This window comes from Monodelphis domestica, chromosome 3 (genome assembly GCF_027887165.1).
Source record: "Monodelphis domestica isolate mMonDom1 chromosome 3, mMonDom1.pri, whole genome shotgun sequence".
NCBI lineage: Eukaryota > Metazoa > Chordata > Mammalia > Didelphimorphia > Didelphidae > Monodelphis > Monodelphis domestica.
This window is the reverse complement of record NC_077229.1, coordinates 225,204,414-225,221,382: the sequence shown is the minus strand read 5'-3', so window position 1 is coordinate 225,221,382 and position 16,969 is coordinate 225,204,414. Positions and strand designations below refer to the sequence as shown.

General features: G+C 35.9%; 1 protein-coding gene across 3 annotated transcripts in view; it reads left to right on the top strand.

Moving 5' to 3' along the window:
* Nucleotides 1-16,969, top strand: part of CTDP1 (CTD phosphatase subunit 1) — a 155,612-nt gene that overhangs the window by 37,834 nt on the left and 100,809 nt on the right. For all 3 annotated transcript variants that reach the window (XM_056823542.1, XM_007487822.3, XM_056823541.1), the window contains exons 6-8: nucleotides 5,873-5,963; nucleotides 9,952-10,118; nucleotides 11,320-12,396. In XM_056823542.1, coding sequence (XP_056679520.1) covers nucleotides 5,873-5,963; nucleotides 9,952-10,118; nucleotides 11,320-12,396 — 1,335 coding nt within the window. The remainder of the gene's footprint in view (nucleotides 1-5,872; nucleotides 5,964-9,951; nucleotides 10,119-11,319; nucleotides 12,397-16,969) is intronic.

The following is a 16,969-nucleotide window of genomic DNA, read 5'->3' as shown; positions in this document are numbered from 1 at the left end:
CTACAATAGAATGCCTAGTTCTTGATTAGAGTGCAAAAAATAACTTAGTCTGCACTTTTAAAAGCAATTATTTTCTGTCAGGGGAATGTTTACCTCTTACATTTTTACATCTCCTAGTTGAGGAGCTGATAAAGAGCCTAATGAATGTATCAGGAAATGTCTTATCTCCCTCTTCCCCCAGCTCCCCACAAGGCTATTAACTTCCAGACTGTTAATTCCAGAGTCATTCCAGAGTAGATTACTTACAGGCTGGAAAGTCCCAGGAGACCAGGTGAATTCTAAGGTCAAGGCTGGTCCACCTTGGGGGGGGGGGGTCTTAGGTGGAATTGGATCCTCAAGATAAATACCTTATGGTTGAGCTGGATTTGAGCTAGATTGTAGAGTTGCTATTTAAAAAAAAAAGAGATATCATTTGTTTATTTACTTTTAAGTAAAATTGTCTTCTATGCTTTAACATTTTTGGTATGAGCAATCAAATTATGTTGTATATGTCTTTTAGACTTCTCTGATGACAGCATATTAGATAACTTTTATTTAGTACAAGTTTTACAAAGCATTTTATAGGTATTCTCATTTTATCTTCCCAACCTCTATAAAGAAAAGGTTCTATCAGTAATATCCATATTTCATAGATGAAGAACTTGAGGCTCAGAGAGGTTAATTGACTTACCCAGTATAACACAACAAGCATTTATCAGTGGCAGAATTTGACCCTGGCTTCCTGACTCTAACTCCAATCTTACATCTACTGTATCATACTGTGAAAGTAATTTCATAAAAAATATAGTTGAGTTAGTGTACATAAAATTGAACAAATTCTGATAGGAACATATATTTAGTTAAGAGAGTCTTTAGAAGACTTCAAGTCTAACATTTTCATTTTACAAATAAGAAATTGAGTCCCAAAGAGGCTAGGTGATGTTCCCAAGGTTACATGAGTACTACTAGGACACAGAGATAGGATTTGTACCTGGGTCCTTTGATGCCAAATCAGGTCACTAATATAATCTAAGATTAATCTATTCATTACACATTCATTTATGAAAGCTCTTTGGTTCTCAGGAGTGACATAGTTAATGAAATAGGATATAAGATATGGTTTCTGTCAGTGGGGATTTTTTTGTTTGTTTTATCTTTAATGTTTGAATTATGATGAAATCAGCAGCAACATGATAAAGAGCTTTAGAATAGAAGTCAGAAAACCTGAGTTTGAGTCCCAGCTCTGCCATTAATAGTGTTATATTGGGAAAGTTAGCGTCATTGAGCCTCATTTCCATTATCTTTAAAATGGGATTAATGCCTGACCTGTGTACTTCAGAGGGTTGATGTGAGGCACAAAAGAATTAATTTGTGGAAAAGCATAGATTGTTTTTGATTTTGTATAAAATAATCCTTCTTGTTAAAATATTGACAGCATGTCATGAAATGAAATTGGCTGGAGCTGACAGTTCTAATGAGCTACTGAGTAGAAAGTTGTCATCTTATTCTGCCATTCAAGATATAGTAACTGTGCAGAGAAAGTACTTTCATTGTTTCCACATATGCCCTGGGAGTTTTTAGAGAATAACAAAGGAAAGAGATAAAGCTGGTTAGAATGTTGCTTAGGTAGCTCCTGTTCTAGGGAAGCTCAAATTGAAAAAAAAAATCAATTGGAGTTAGAGAAGCTACTTTTATTTTATAACCTCCTTCAAATCTTGAACATGAAATCCCATTTCATCTGCATGTTATATTTCAAATTTAAATATTTATTATAGTATTTTTTAAACCAAACATTTAGCTATCCATTGGTCGAATGAAATTCATCACCATGCTTCAAATACAGTCTTATAACAGATTTGTCACGGAGAGCTATACTATTTTTTATGGCAAAAAACAAATTTACTTTCCCTAAAAATAATTACTATCCTTATGTGCTTAATTTGAATTTTGTATTTGTTTTTCTTAAGACTAGCATAAAAAATGGCAGCCTATATTTTCTGTAGCTCCTGACTAACTTGATACTTAAAATTAAATAAAATAACTTAGTATGGAAATCCCAGTTTGACTGAATATGTAAATCCTAATTAGTACAGCAAGTATAGTAAACCTTACTTTTCATCAAATGTATAAAGCAAGAAGCTAATTTAAAGTTAGAGCTTCAAAGAGAGCTTGTTTTATACAATGTTGATTCTAGCATGATTTTTTTTCTCAAATGTATGATATATTTTTGAAATTTTCCCATAATTGATTCTTTTTATAAGATGGCAATTAGCTCAGATACCTGTGAAAAAAAATATTTCCTCTTAAACAAATATAAAACAGAATTGTCTGTTATATAACATGGAAATACATGTTGTATGTAGTAGCCCTCACCTATTTATAAGATTTATTTTTCTTAAGTAGCTTTGTAATATAGTGAGAGACTGCATGAGTATGAGCTACAGAGAAGGTGCTGACCTGAACTTGTAGAGGGAATTTCCTCACTCTGGAGTTTCCTATATCATGAAATCACAGGTACAGTCCTTATCTCTGGCCTCTCTCTCTTTAATATAGCCTTTCTTTGCCAGTAACTTGAATTTTGTCAAGCTTTGTGAAGATAATATATGACTTTGTTGTTCAGTAATTTCAGTTGTGTCTAACTCTTCATGACCCCATTATGTATTTCCTTGGCAAAGATACTGGAGTGGTTTGCCATTTCCTTCTGTAAGGGTTAAATAGTAGGAGTTTGACAAACATGAGGATACCAGTTTGATAAAAATTTAATTTGAGAAGTACAGAAAGAAAATAGAAAGGAGGAAAGAGAGATTATTATTCTAATACCCTATGACTATACCTAAATTCCCAATACCATCTAAAATTTCTAGAAAACCTACTCTTAACTGTCTTCAAGTACTGGTGCTTCTTACCTGGCCAGACCAGGTCTATCTAACCTATACTACCTAAAATTGATTCACTAACTACCTATATTCCTAATTAAAAAGACATTCATCACCTACAAGCTCCTTAAATAAGGTTTTATCTTCCAACTCTCAATAGCAAAACTGCCAGTTGCAGAGACAGAGACTGAACTGCTCTTCTAGAGATCCAGACACAAAAGACCTAACTGCCAACTTCCCTTCCTTAACTCTCCCCTCATCTCCTTGGTAACAGAATCTTCAGCTTTGGCACACAGATTCCTGTCAGCTCTGCTCCACCTAGAAATCCTTTTGCCCTCCTGCCTCTTAAAGAGACAGAGGGAGAGATTAAGAAAATCCCTTTAACACTTCTCCAGCCCATTTTACAGCTGAGGAACTGAGGAAGATAGGGTTAAGTGATTTTTACAGGGTCACACAACCAGTAAATGTCCAAGGCTAGGTTTGAACTTGGGAAGATAGGTCTTTCTGACTCTAGAACCAGAACTCTATCCACTGAACCACCTAGCTGCCCAGTATGTGATATTGATTAATCAATTACAATTAATTAATGGTAAAGTAAAAACAAATGCAATACTAAAGTGTTCTTTTTATGCACATCTTGTAAAAATGAGATTGTTCAATGTTGACAACTCATGTTTTCTTGATTACCTATTAAATTGAGTTATTATATTATCCTTTTTTTGGTGTAATGAAATAGAGATAGAAATGCTACATAATACAATGAAATATGTATCACTTTCTTTTATACTTTTTATCATTTAAAATGTTTGCTATATTAAAGGAATAGAATCCATTTAAATTCAGTGTCTTCCCATCTAATTATCTTTGTAACTCAGCAGTGTAAAACTTCTAAAGGACCCTCATTCAGTCCCATGGGTAACTTCATTACTGAGTCAGTTTATCACCCCATCATAATGATATAGTTGGTCATTTTGAGTTGCTAAAAAGATTAGTCTCTTATGTAGTCAGCCAGATGACCTGGAAGCTTAACTAGCCTGGCCATAGAGGGATAGGCATGTTTTGTTGCTAGTTCTGTACTCTTCATCCTTTGACAGTGGGAGGGCCTGCCAAGGCTTTTGCTCTACTGGCATGGAATATTTAAGAAGTCAGTATTATCTCCATGCTGTAATGAAGCATTCCAGGAATGCCTTTAGGAGGAGCACAGGTTCTTAGATATAATGTTGGAAGGGGCATTATTTCTCTATTCCAACTCTCTTTGGCTGTTCTTTACACATTGACATTTCATCTCCTGTTTCTTATCATTAGCACAGGCTGTCCTCCATTCCTGCAGTGTACTTTCTCCCTACCAGTCTTCTCAGGATCCTTGGCTCTTGCAAAGCTAAGCTCAAACACTTTCTACATGATGCTTTCCCTGATACCCTTAACTACAACCCAAATTACTTGGTGTTTATTTAGTATATTAATATAGGTATGTATTGTCATCTCCTATTATAAGGGTAATTTTAGGGTTGTGACTTAATCTAAATTAATTTGGTCGCCAGGGAATATCCCAAATAAAATACCCAATTCAGTTTGGAAATTTTATGGTGGTTTAATTAATATAGAGGGAAAGAATTTAGGATTTCTCCCGCATGGCCTGTTCCAGGGGGAGTTCAAGGCCTCTGCCACGAGGTTTTTTCAGAAGATTAGAGGCTTTCCTAAGAGGATAGTATTTGGAAGGTAAAGGAGAAAAGAATCAGCCTAATCTCTGAGAGAGCTCGGTGAAAGATGCCTCACCTGAACTAGGCTACTAAGCTTCTCCCAGTATTGTATCAAGGAAACTCACCGCCAAACCCAGACAATAGCTGCTGCCACATCAAGATGCCAAGACATTCAGCACGCTGCTGTCAGAGCCACCTCTCCATGAAAAGAGGCTGAGAGAGGAAGTAACACGAAATATATAGACCATTTTCACTTTCCTGCATCTCACATGTACCAATGGTAGCTTAAGCTTGACTTAGGACAGCCCAGGGGTCTGTCAGATGTTTCTGATTTGTCATTTGCTAGCACATGTCTGTCATAGGCCATCCTTCTCAATACTTAATCCTTAAGTATGGGGTGTTGGCATTCTTCTTTTGTTAGACTAATCAGGATGGAGTAAATCTAAAATTCACACTATAGAATGTAATCCATTTAAGGATCTGGGCTGTTATATTTTTGTTTTGTACCCTTAGTGCCCAGTATATAGTAGGAACTTAGCATCAGATTATTGATTGATTGATAGAAATAACTAAATCCAGTTCTGAACTCTCTTCTTTCTTTGTACTTTATCACTTAGCAACCTCATGCTCCTCCATTGATTTAATTCACAAAATTCCTTTTCCATGTTTTTGTACTCCTATATCTGGAATACACTCTCCCTTTGCTTCTGCCTCATAGAATCTTTCCATTTAAGATGCTGCTCAAATGCTATCTTCTGTGTTAAAGCTTTTTCTGATTCACTCTGCTTTGCTATTAACTTATTTTGTATATTCTTAAATGTATACTTACATATGTCCTTGTCTTCTCCTCTAATAGAATGCAGTATCTCTCAGGACAATAACTGTTCCATTTTTGTTTTTGTAAGCCACAATACCCAGCAGAGTACTTAGTACATAGTGTGTACTTAATAAATGCCTATTGATTGTGAGTGAATTGAGGGTCAGAGAGGTTAAGGAATCACTCAGTCTTATATGGGTACAAGATGGGTAATACTATAAAAAGTTTTTAGATGTTTCTTGGATGACTTGTTACCAAGGTAACTTTTACCGTGTGTGTGTGTGTGTGTGTGTGTGTGTGTGTGTGTGTGTGTGTGTGTGTGTGTGAAAACTTGAAAAATGAGAAATCCTGTTTAGTTGACAGATTTATCTGAAATTTATTTTGACTACAATGTTTTTGGTCTGTGTCTTTACAAAAGAAAATTAAATTTTACTCTATACAAAATATTACATGAAATGAATCTTAGAATTACTTTGACTTGACCTTTTCTCTTTCAAAAGGTTTTTTAGACCCTGAAAAGAAGCTTTTTTCTCACCGAATATTGTCAAGGGATGAGTGTATTGACCCATTTTCTAAAACGGGGAACCTTAGGTATGTATATGACTGCATGTACACAGTTGAAGTCATCACTTCAGAGTTTCTTTTTTTTCCTCTAAGAACAGAACAGTTTTTGGTTGCTACTGGAAAGTTTTACATTTTAAAAAACATGGGAGGTTGTTTCCATTTAATCCCTCCCCTCCCATTCACTTATTAAAGTTTATTTAATTTTTAAAAACAAGTATTAACTTTGCATTCTGATGGGGGGAAATGGCACTCTAATTATAGTGGATTTTTCCCCAAGTTCTTCTTAAATCTTTGTATTTTCAATTTCCTCATCTGTAAAATAGGCCTAATAATATTGCATATCTCATCTCAGAATTGTTAATAAAGTGTTCTGTAAACCTTAAAACACTATATGAGTTATTCCACATTTCAAGACATATTTAACATTTGCCTTTGGCTTTTAAACTTTTTTTGTGTTTCCCCAAAGGCAGTTCTTTTTTTTTTTTTAAACCCTTACCTGCCATCTTAGAATCAATACTGTGTATTGGTTCCATGGCAGAAGAGTGGTAAGGGCTATGGGGGTCAAGTGACTTGCCCAGGGTCACACAGCTGGGAAGTGTCTGAGGCCAGATTTGAACCTAGGACCTCCTATCTCTAGGCCTGGCTCTCAATCCACTGAGCTATTCAGCTGCCCCCTCCCACCCCCCCCACACCCCTAACCCCACCCCCACCCCCACCCCCACCCCAAGGCAGTTCTCCTTAAATCAGTAGGTGGTGGTGGTGGTGGTGGTGGTGATGGTGATGATGGTTGAGTGAGAGCTCATTACAGTATTTCTATAGTTCTGTGAAATATTTTTCCTAGAGGAGCAAGATATGTAGATTTCTATGTATTCTAATCCCTATTCCCACTTCTAAGAATATTTATGTTCATTTTTTTCTGTAATATGCCCAGCATAAAGTCCCAGAAGCGGTGCAGGTGGGTGATATATATGAAGGCTATGATGTGAGGGTTAGATATAGGAGAATTTATAACAGTGGGGGAGGGGTGAAGAAACATGGAATTGGGAGAGGAGAATGGTAACTGATCAGAATGGGCACTAAGGAATAGAACTAGAAGCAGAACAAGCTGTCAGAAGGAAAGGACTGAGAGGGTGAATAAATATGAACCCTATAAGCTTGGCCTTAAAATATGAGCAAAAGCCATCTTACTAAGGTACCAATTTTTAATTTTCTAGATTTACTCTGTGATTTCTATATTAAACTCTGTGATTTTCATTTTCTAAAGAACTAACATCTTAACTAGCAGTGGCTTATAAAAGTATCCACTTACATTATCTCCTCCTCCATTCCTTATTCTGTTCCTCTCTGTTCCTGTCTACTTATCTATGTTTTCTGCAAGAATTCTCCTTTCAGTTTGTACAGAAATTAAGTTTGTTTTTGTATTCTAGGTAATGTTTTTTGTTCTCTAAAAAGTATTTGAGGTTCTGCCTGGAAAAAATAACCTTTGTACATTCATTTAGAAGTTTTGTTTTTTTTTAATGTTGACATTAGGCTGAGCCTTATGCATAATGTCAATATGTATTCCCTTGCCCTTCCCTGATTTAATGATAGACATATCTATTTGTCACCTTGGGCTTAGCTTCCTTATTTGACAGTAAGAAACTAGATTAAAAGCAAAAAGCATTTATTAAGCTCTTATTATGTACCAGGCTCTCTACTAAGTGCTGGGAACACAAGCAAAAAAGAAAGACAGCCCTCAAGGGGTTTACATTTTATGGAAGGAAGAGCATATACAAAGGAAGCTGGAAAAGGAGGGGAGCAATCTGGCAAAGGTAGAAAGAGGAAGGTTGTGTTGAAGTCTGGAAAGTCAGAAGCACAGCCAAGAGGAGAATGCAGGTGGACCAGCCTGAGTCTTTCTTTAAAATGGAGAAAGACTACTCCAGAATAAAAAGGCCCTAGGTTCTGAGGGAAGTTCCAAAGTGAGAGTTCATCTGTGGTATGTTGTTGAAGTCTAGAAAGTCAGAACCATGGATTAGATTTAAATAGATTTTAAATTCCCTAAAATTTGTTATCACAAATGATCTTTGAATGGATTCCATAATTATCTCATCTTTATTTCAGTGCCAGGTTTCCTTCTTAATGGGCGGATCTCCTGGAGTCAATCAATAAAACATTCATTAAAGGGGGCAGCTGGGTGGCTCAGTGGATTGAGAGCCAGGCTTAGAGACAGGAAGTCCTAGGTTCAAATTTGGCCTTACACTTCCCAGCTGTGTGACCTGAGCAAGTCCCTTAACCCCCATTGCCTAGCCCCTACCACTCTTCTTCCTTGGAGCCAATACACAGTATTGACTCCAAGACAGAAGGTAAGGGTTTTTAAAAAAACAAACAAACAAATAAATAAAATATTCATTAAGTGCCTACTATGTGCCAAGTACTGTGCTAAATTCTGGAGGTACTGTTCAAATCTGATCTCAAATATCTGTCTAATCCTGGGCCTATCACTTAATTTCTGTGCGCCTCAGTTTCCTCTACTGTAAAATGAGGGTAATGACAGCACCTACCTTGCAGGGTCATAATGAGGATAAAATGAGATTTATAAAGTGCTTAGCACATTGTAAGTGCTGTATAAATCCTTATTCCCTTCTCTTCCCTATTAAATGAATTCACATGGGCATGAGAAAAGAGAACATTTTAGAGGTTGATATAAGAAAGAAGGGAGATAAGGCAGATAGAGATATACCTGGCTTTATGTAAACAAGTACCATCTCCTCCATGCAAAGAATTGAATAGTTTTCACCAGTATTTCCCTAAATTTCCCAAGATCAGGTACTGACTTTTTTTTTCCTTTTTCTGATTTCTAGTACTTCTTTTCCTCCTCTTTCCCTACTCCCAGCCCCTGTTATGTTTTTAACTACTTTAGAATCTGCAAAGCTCTCTTAGACTGGTTATTGCTCTTAAAATATGCCAAACCAGATCCAGAAAAATAGAGCCCTACAGACCTAGAGTTACTAGGCATTTCTCCCATCATTTTCCTGGGCTCATTCTTTGTTTGAAGGACGTGGGGAGAAGGCTGGATAGACTAGAAAGTTTAGTGTTGGTTTACTGATCCTGTAGTTGGAATTACTCAGCCTTTTTCTATATCATTCTTGCCAAGTACTGCTTTATATCCATCTTTCTAAAACTTAGTTGTGTCAGAAGCCAAAATTTATTAGAACCAGGGATGTAAAGAACTTAGTGCCACAATCAAAAACAAAATTCTGTATTTGTTAATATCTAATTTAAATATATACTCTTTTTGATTAATGTTTAAATGCCTATTTTAAGAATTTAATTTTTAAATTAACACAAAATTTTTTCTCCCTCTCATTTCCCTCTCCCCACTGGAAAAAAAGAGAAACAAAACTGTTATAACAAATACTCATACTTGAACAAAACTAATTCCTGCATTGGCTATATCCAAAAAATATATTTCCTTGTACATTGAGTCCATCACATCATCTTCCTGTCTGGAGATGTCATCATGCTTCATCCTGAGTCTTTGGGCATTGTTGTTTGTCATTGTGCTAATCAGATTTGAATGCCTATTTTAAGACTGGCAAAACTTCCAACAGAAACATAACCACAAAGAAACAAAAGATGTCCTATCACTTTTTTAAAAAGGTAGAGAATGTCTTATATTCTCTTGTATGTAAATAGTATCTCTTAATTTCTTTTAAGTCTAAAAGCACTGGGGGGAAATGTAATTTTAATTTTTTTTTAAAGAATCTAAGGAGATTAGAAAAAAATTCACTGGCTCTTTTATAGAGAACTGAAAAGAGGACTTTCTGGTGAGAGATTAGTAAGATATTCAGAAAGAGATAGTTTATTGGTAATGTTGCTTCTCAGCTACTTCAGTAGTACATATACATCTATATATGTATATGAAATGTAGAATGGAAACCTCCCTGTTGATCTAAAACAAAAGATTAATCTAAGTGTCAAACCAATAATTTTTCTAAAATGTGCTAATAGTACTCAGACACATTTTTCCTTTTAGAAATCTTTTCCCGTGTGGAGATTCAATGGTTTGCATTATTGATGACCGAGAAGATGTCTGGAAGTATGCGCCCAATTTGATAACTGTAAAGAAATATGTATACTTTCAGGGCATAGGAGATATTAATGCACCCCCTGGATCCAGGGAAACTCAAATGAAAAAGAAAGGTGGGTAATATTTCATTTAAAAAGTTGCAACTTAAAATTTTGCTTTAAAATTCTATACTTTATAGTATGGGATATATATCTACTTTAGGTGTTTGAAGACTTCTGCTTTTTTATAGTAGTAAGAGGAAAAATGTTTTAGTTTAATTGGTGGTGTCTGGTTTTATTTTTAGTTTTATACTAGTATTTCACATTTGAAGGGAAAAAAAAGAAAGAGTATTATCATTTTTCTGTAATGTGGAGATTTGTCCCCACCATTTTTTAAGGAAAGAAACAGTATCACTGAGTCAGAACACTAGATCTGAAGTCATAAAAACCTGAGTTCCACCCCTATTCTAACATTTACTTGCCTTTTGACCATGAACAAGTTATTTAAGTTTCTGATCATTCTAAGCCTTTATCTTCTAAGTTTTAGGTGGATTGTGATCAGTATCAGCATACATCAGATCCTTGATTTGTTAATGTTTTGATATTCCTTAAATGGCACTATATTTGTATCTTCATGTTCAAGGTAGTCATATTCCAGATAATTGACTGTCACTGTTGGCTATAGAATTAAGTTTGGGAAAAGGAGGTTCATCTTGGGACCAACATTTTAGTAGTTAGAATCCTTTGTTTAATTCCATAGTAAGAAATAAAAGAACACGCTTCTGGCTTATGACCCAGACTTTGTTTGAAAAAAATTCATCATTGAAAATATAATCATCTGGCCTCAGATACTTCCTAATTGTGTGACTCTGGGCAAGTCCCTTAACCCCCATTGTCTAGCCTTTACTGTTCTTCTGTCTTGGAACCAATACACAATATTAATTCTAAGATAGAAGGTAAGGGTTTTTAAAAATAGAAAAAGAAAATGTAATCTGTACATTACTTATTCACTATAAGACAAGTTAAGAATTTTGAATTCTTAAATCTTTTGATTTTATAGTCTCAGACCATTTGGTGCAAGGCAACAGCAACTTATGAAGTATTTTACCCTAGTACCACTCTTAATGCAATTTTTGAAATACCTAATTGAAGTTCTAGGACAAATTGGGTGACTATAAGGACTTAAATAATAAAGGATCACCACCTAGCTCTTTTATTAAATGATTAGTATGTGGATGAAAGAATTGAAATAGGGTGGGAAGCTGCTTTAAATGAAATTAGTTTATTATGACTTTTTAATTATGAGAACTTTTTTCCCTTTTATATGCATATACAGTTAATCATTCTTCTAAAACAGCTGAAATCTCAGAACAAACCATATCCCTGAAAGATGCTGAAGATGGAAAGAGTGTTTCTTGTGTAGAAGAACAGAGTAATGGCCTTGGGAAATCCACAAAGGAATTGAATGGTAGTAAGGTTATACACAGTGAATCTTCCAAATGGTGTTTAAGTTCTAGTGATAAAATAAATGAGAGACATTCCTTCCATGGTACCTCTGATCACCTAACAGATGCTACGAGTACAAATGATTTGATGACTGGGAAGGAATCTCAGATTTCTTCAGAACAGGATGATAGAACATCATCAGAAAAACATCCTGGCCAAAGTAATGCAGGTAATGATTTGGACTTTGAACTCTCTAGTGACAGTGAAAGTAACAGTGAATTAGATGGTCGTAAATCTGCTTCCTCTTCTGCATCTGAAAGTGAAAATGAAGAGAAGAGAAGCTGGAAGAAGTCAAAAGCCACACAGGAAGAGACTTCTCAACATCAGGATGGCACAGGCCCAAGTGTGGAGAAAACGGCTGGAGTCAATCATTCCACAGAGTCTGGCTCTAGTGTACATCTTCATGATAAAGTCAATGACCTTGAAGTACCCGAAGAAAGTGAACAGGATGGCTTTTGCGATCTGGGAAATGGCTGTGTGGACAAGAAAGAAGCAGAGACAGAGTCCCAAAATAGTGAACAGTCTGGAATTACAGTGGGTGAGTCTTTAGATCAGAGCATGGAAGAAGAGGAAGAAGAGGAAGAAGATAATGATGAAGATGATCATTTAATTTACCTTGAAGAAATTCTTGTTCGAGTACATAATGATTATTATACAAAGTATGATAAATACCTGAATAAGGAGATCCAAGAAGCACCTGATATACGGAAAATAGTGCCAGAACTGAAAAGTAAAGTGTTGGCAGATGTTACCATAATATTTAGTGGGGTGTGTCCAACAAATTTTCCAATAGAAAGGACACGAGAACATTATCATGCAACAGCACTTGGGGCCAAGATCAATAAGAATTTGATATTGAGTGCCGATGATCCTAACAAAGCAACTCACCTTATTGCAGCAAGGGCTGGTAAGTAGTTGAAATTTGTTGGATTGATAATGCCAAGTTTTTCTGGGCTTTGCAGCCATGTTTTCCTTTGGATCTTGATTTTTCAAAACACTTAAGGTGGTAAATATTTCTGTATTGGCTTCTTGCCTTTATTTTCATGCAGATAGAATTGACTTTAAGATTATTGTGTATTTCTTCAACATTGAAATATCAATAAATTTCCCAAGTCATTACATTTCAGGAGAGAATAAATTGATTATTTACAAAGAAATAACATAAATCTGTTGAAAAAAAAATACTTTGCCTTGTCCACACTTCACAGATATATATCAATCAGTTACGATGTGGTAGGCACCAGGGATACAACAATTAAAATAATAGTCTATGCCCTCAGAGACCATGCATTTTAATGTAAGAGAAACGTTTGTCCTTCATATGGATAAATCAATAAGAGAAGGTGAATAATATTGCCAGGTCACATACTTTAAAACTGCTTTTTACCCTTACCAAGTTAAAGCACCAATGAAAAGCATATACTGATGATAGTCAGGACCATTGATTAAAATGCTTCCAAAATTTTCTGAGTTCTGAAAGACAGATGCAAAAGAGTGTTTCTTTCCCTCTCAACCCCAACTACCTTAAGAATAAGTTCAGGAGTTTTAATTAGTAAGCGTGCCTTTGTCTTTTCTGTCTACAGCTTAATTTTCATTAATGCTCAAGTCATCTGTAGATAACCAGGAGCAGAGTAATAACATGTTTGATTATCTCATTCCTGTTCCTGCCATTCACCACTTATGAAATACATTATTTGAAACCTTTATTTCAAGTGTAACATCTTTTTAAACTCTGAAGTGGAACTTGAAGTATTTGTGTTTAATCAAGAGAGGAAGAGATTAGTTATTGTTTTTATTGTCTTGTTGCAATGCTCGACATAGTGGGCAACTGGGTGGCTCAGTGGATGAAGGGGCCAGTCCCAGGTCCTGGATTCAAATCTCGCCTCAGACATTTCCTAGTTGTGTGACCCTGGGCAATCACTTAACCCCCATTGCCTAGCCCTTACCACTCTTGTGCCTTGGAACCAACACATGGTATTGATTCTAAAACAGAAGGTAAAAGTTAAAAAAAGAAAAGAAAATACTCAGAATACTTTATGGGGCTTATTTGCTGAAGGAACATCAAATATTTATTAAATATTTACCATATACAATGCTCTAACTTGTGTGTAAGGTGAATGGATAAACATGAGTCGGTTTTCAACTTGAGGACCTTACATTCTGATTGGGCAGAGAAACTTACTCGTGTGTGAAACAAACCAGTTCAGAACTCTATTTAAACAAGGGACTAATTGCATATTTCATGGGAGAGTGAAATCAAAGCAGATAGGTTAGATTAGATTTTCATGGACGTATTAGAATTTAAGCTGGGCCTTTTGAAGGATTGGTGGTTAAAATTCATATAGGTGGAATAAAAAGAGTAGGGACAACTTGCCTCACAATACGGGTTTGTCTCAAAATCTGTATGTCATAAATTTTTTCTATCAGCATACTCTGGCATGGCCAACTGCTACCTTGAAGAGATGACTAATCATGCTAATATTTATTTTTCCTTCAATAAAACTTAAGGACCTAAGACACAAGACCAAAAAGCAAAATGTGCCATGTAAAGAACTCATGTTCTAATGGGGGAGACAATATGTCAGTAACTGTGGATCCAAGACTAATTACTAATAGAAAAAATTTAAATGGAAGACAACTGAGAAGAAAGGTATAAGTAAAGGGAAAAACTGAGAAAGGCCTTCAGAAGTTGGGCATTTTGAAGGAAATGAAGGAAGCTAATAGGCTAAGATAAAGAGGAGAGAACATTCTAGGAATGGGAAACAGCCACTACCACCTTGCTGACTTGAGTTTAGGGAACTAAACAGAATGCTATTGTAATAACTTTGAAATTATGGGCATTGCATCATGGTGGCAACTATCTGAATAGAGAGAGAAAACAAAAATAAAGAGATTGTGAAGATTGAAACAAAAAGAGGACAGCAAAATGATTGTGTGTTGAGTGTAAATGAAGAGTCAAGATAATATCAAGGGGGGCAGCTGGGTGGCTCAGTGGATTGAAGGCCAGTCCCAGAGATAGGAGGTGCTAGGTTCAAATCTGGTCTCAGACACTTCCCAGCTGTGTGACCCTCAGCAAGTTACTTAACTCCCATTGCCTAGCCCATACCACTCTTCTACCTTGTCTCTAATACACAGTATTGATTCTAATACAAAAGGTAAGGGTTTAAAAAAAAAAAGATCATAATGCCTAGGCAGTGTGAACCTGGGTGACAGAGAAAGGGTAGTGGTACTCTCAACACTAAAAGGAAAGTTACAAATAGGAGAGGACTTGAAGGAAAAGCCTTTGAATTATGGGTTGACATAATAAGGTTGAGATTTCCCAAACACAGTAATTAAGAATCTGGAATACAAGAGAGAGGTTAGGGCAGGATGTATAAATCTGACAGTCCTGTGCATAAAATTAACAATTAGGAACTAATGAGATCACCAAGCAAGATAATCTAGATGGAGAAGAAGAAAAGAATAATAGACACACCACCATTTAATAAGTTTAACTTAAGTGTAAGCCAACAATAGAGGCTAAAGAATTAAACATAAGAGATTTGGGAGAAATTTTATTAAAAACCTAAAGAGAAATGAGTTTTCCAGTTAAAGAGGGAATAGTACAGAAGGAGGGAATTGAAAAAAGTCATTAGATTTGGCAAGTTAGAGATTATTAGTATCAATATTATCTTGCATGTTGCTTGGGCACCAATTCATTCCTTACTAGGGTTCCTGAATGTCTTCTACCTCTTGTTTTATGACTCACAGTTGTCTAAGCTGCGTTTTTACACTTTATGCCTACTATTACTTCTGATATCTTCCTAACTTATCAAGCCTTGTGTTTGTATATCACTTTGATCCTGCTTGCCCCCCTAACTTTTAACATTAACATATTCTTTCACACTGAATTTAATGGTCTGATTTTAATTATGCTATCTCTGCTTTGCCAACCAAATGTCTTGTTCTAACAGGTGTCACCTGTTTCTGTATCTTTTATTTTTGGTATTCAGCCTTGTGTTGGTTTCTCTGGATCTGAGCCCTTTTTTTTGTATCCTTACCCATTCTTGCTTTTATTCTGTTCTCTGACCACTGGGTTCATTGTACAAGGAAGCTGGCCTTACTGGAACTGGACCATAAATGTTGGTAAATAATAGGGAGTGAGTTTGAGTGGAACAAGGATGATGTAGTGGCAATCAGAAAAATAGAGTACCAGTGAGGGCCTTTTGAGCATATTAATGGTCTGAAAAAAAGTTATTTTAAAGGGAAATTAATCTGAGAGTAATACATAGGATGGAGTAAATATACATAAAGTCATTAAGCAGGATAGAAAAGTTGCTCGTGGCCTTTAGATTATTTGATCAGAATGTGAGGTGTTAACTCGGAAAAACACAGAACTACCAAAGTAGCCAGAAAACCCACTCTTTAATCAGAAATAGAGTTTAAATATTTAGTCACTACGCAGAGTCATAAGCTAAATACTACACAGAGCCAAAGACTTTGGGACTCTGGGAACTGTATCCCTGGAAGAAAGCTCTGTGCTAAGTACCGACTCCACACCGGGAGAAAACACATTAGATGCTTTCTCCAAAAAGGAAAGGAAATTGGGAGTCCTTATAGCCTCTCGATCATTAGGTATCACATACATGTTCTTTGCAGCCAGCAACTAGGGTATTAAGAAGCGTCAGCTATAAAAAATCAAAGGCAAAGGTCAAACTAAGAAACTGGGCTTCATGAGAGGAAAACTTTCATCCAATAGAGAAACCTCCAACCAAAATAGGAGTACTTGGCCCTGAGATTTCTCAATGGTAAGGGTAAACTGAGTCATCCAAAAATCCATGTTGACAGAGGTACACATTAAAAATTGGCAGCATAAGAGAGAACTAGGATGGTGACCAGAGCCAGCAGCATGGTGAACCCAGTATGGAGAGATTTGTATAAGAAGTAAAGAATCTAGTGGAGATTTAGGGAATGAAGATTCTCAATAAAGGAGGGGGAAAGTGTTTAGAGAGCTAGATCCCTTAGTGATTGGGGGGGAAAAGATGAAATCAAAGGCACAGATAAGAATTAGCTTTAGCTGTTAGGGTGAGAGGAAAGTATGTAATATACTTTCATTTATTGAACATACTGAATTAATCAAAAGTTTAAAAATTGATTTAATTCTAATACCCTTGGAATAGAGTTGTATGAGAATGTATTTTATTTTTCCTGATCACTGTTTGTCTTTTAACTGTTTAAAGATAATCCTTTCCCCCTATCAAGCCTTTGAATCTCCATTACCTGCATACCTTCATTGTTTAAATCAAGCCAGTAGGCTTCATTATGAAAATGGGATCTGTGAAAGCCCTGTTAATACAACTATTTAGAACTTGTGGGCTGATTTATTCTACAAGTTTCTGCCTACTTGGTAGCCCTTCTACCCAGCTTCCTCTTATTAATCCCTGTCATTCTTGACTATTTCCTGTTTAGGCACAATTCCCTTTGACTTATCTTCCCTTTTC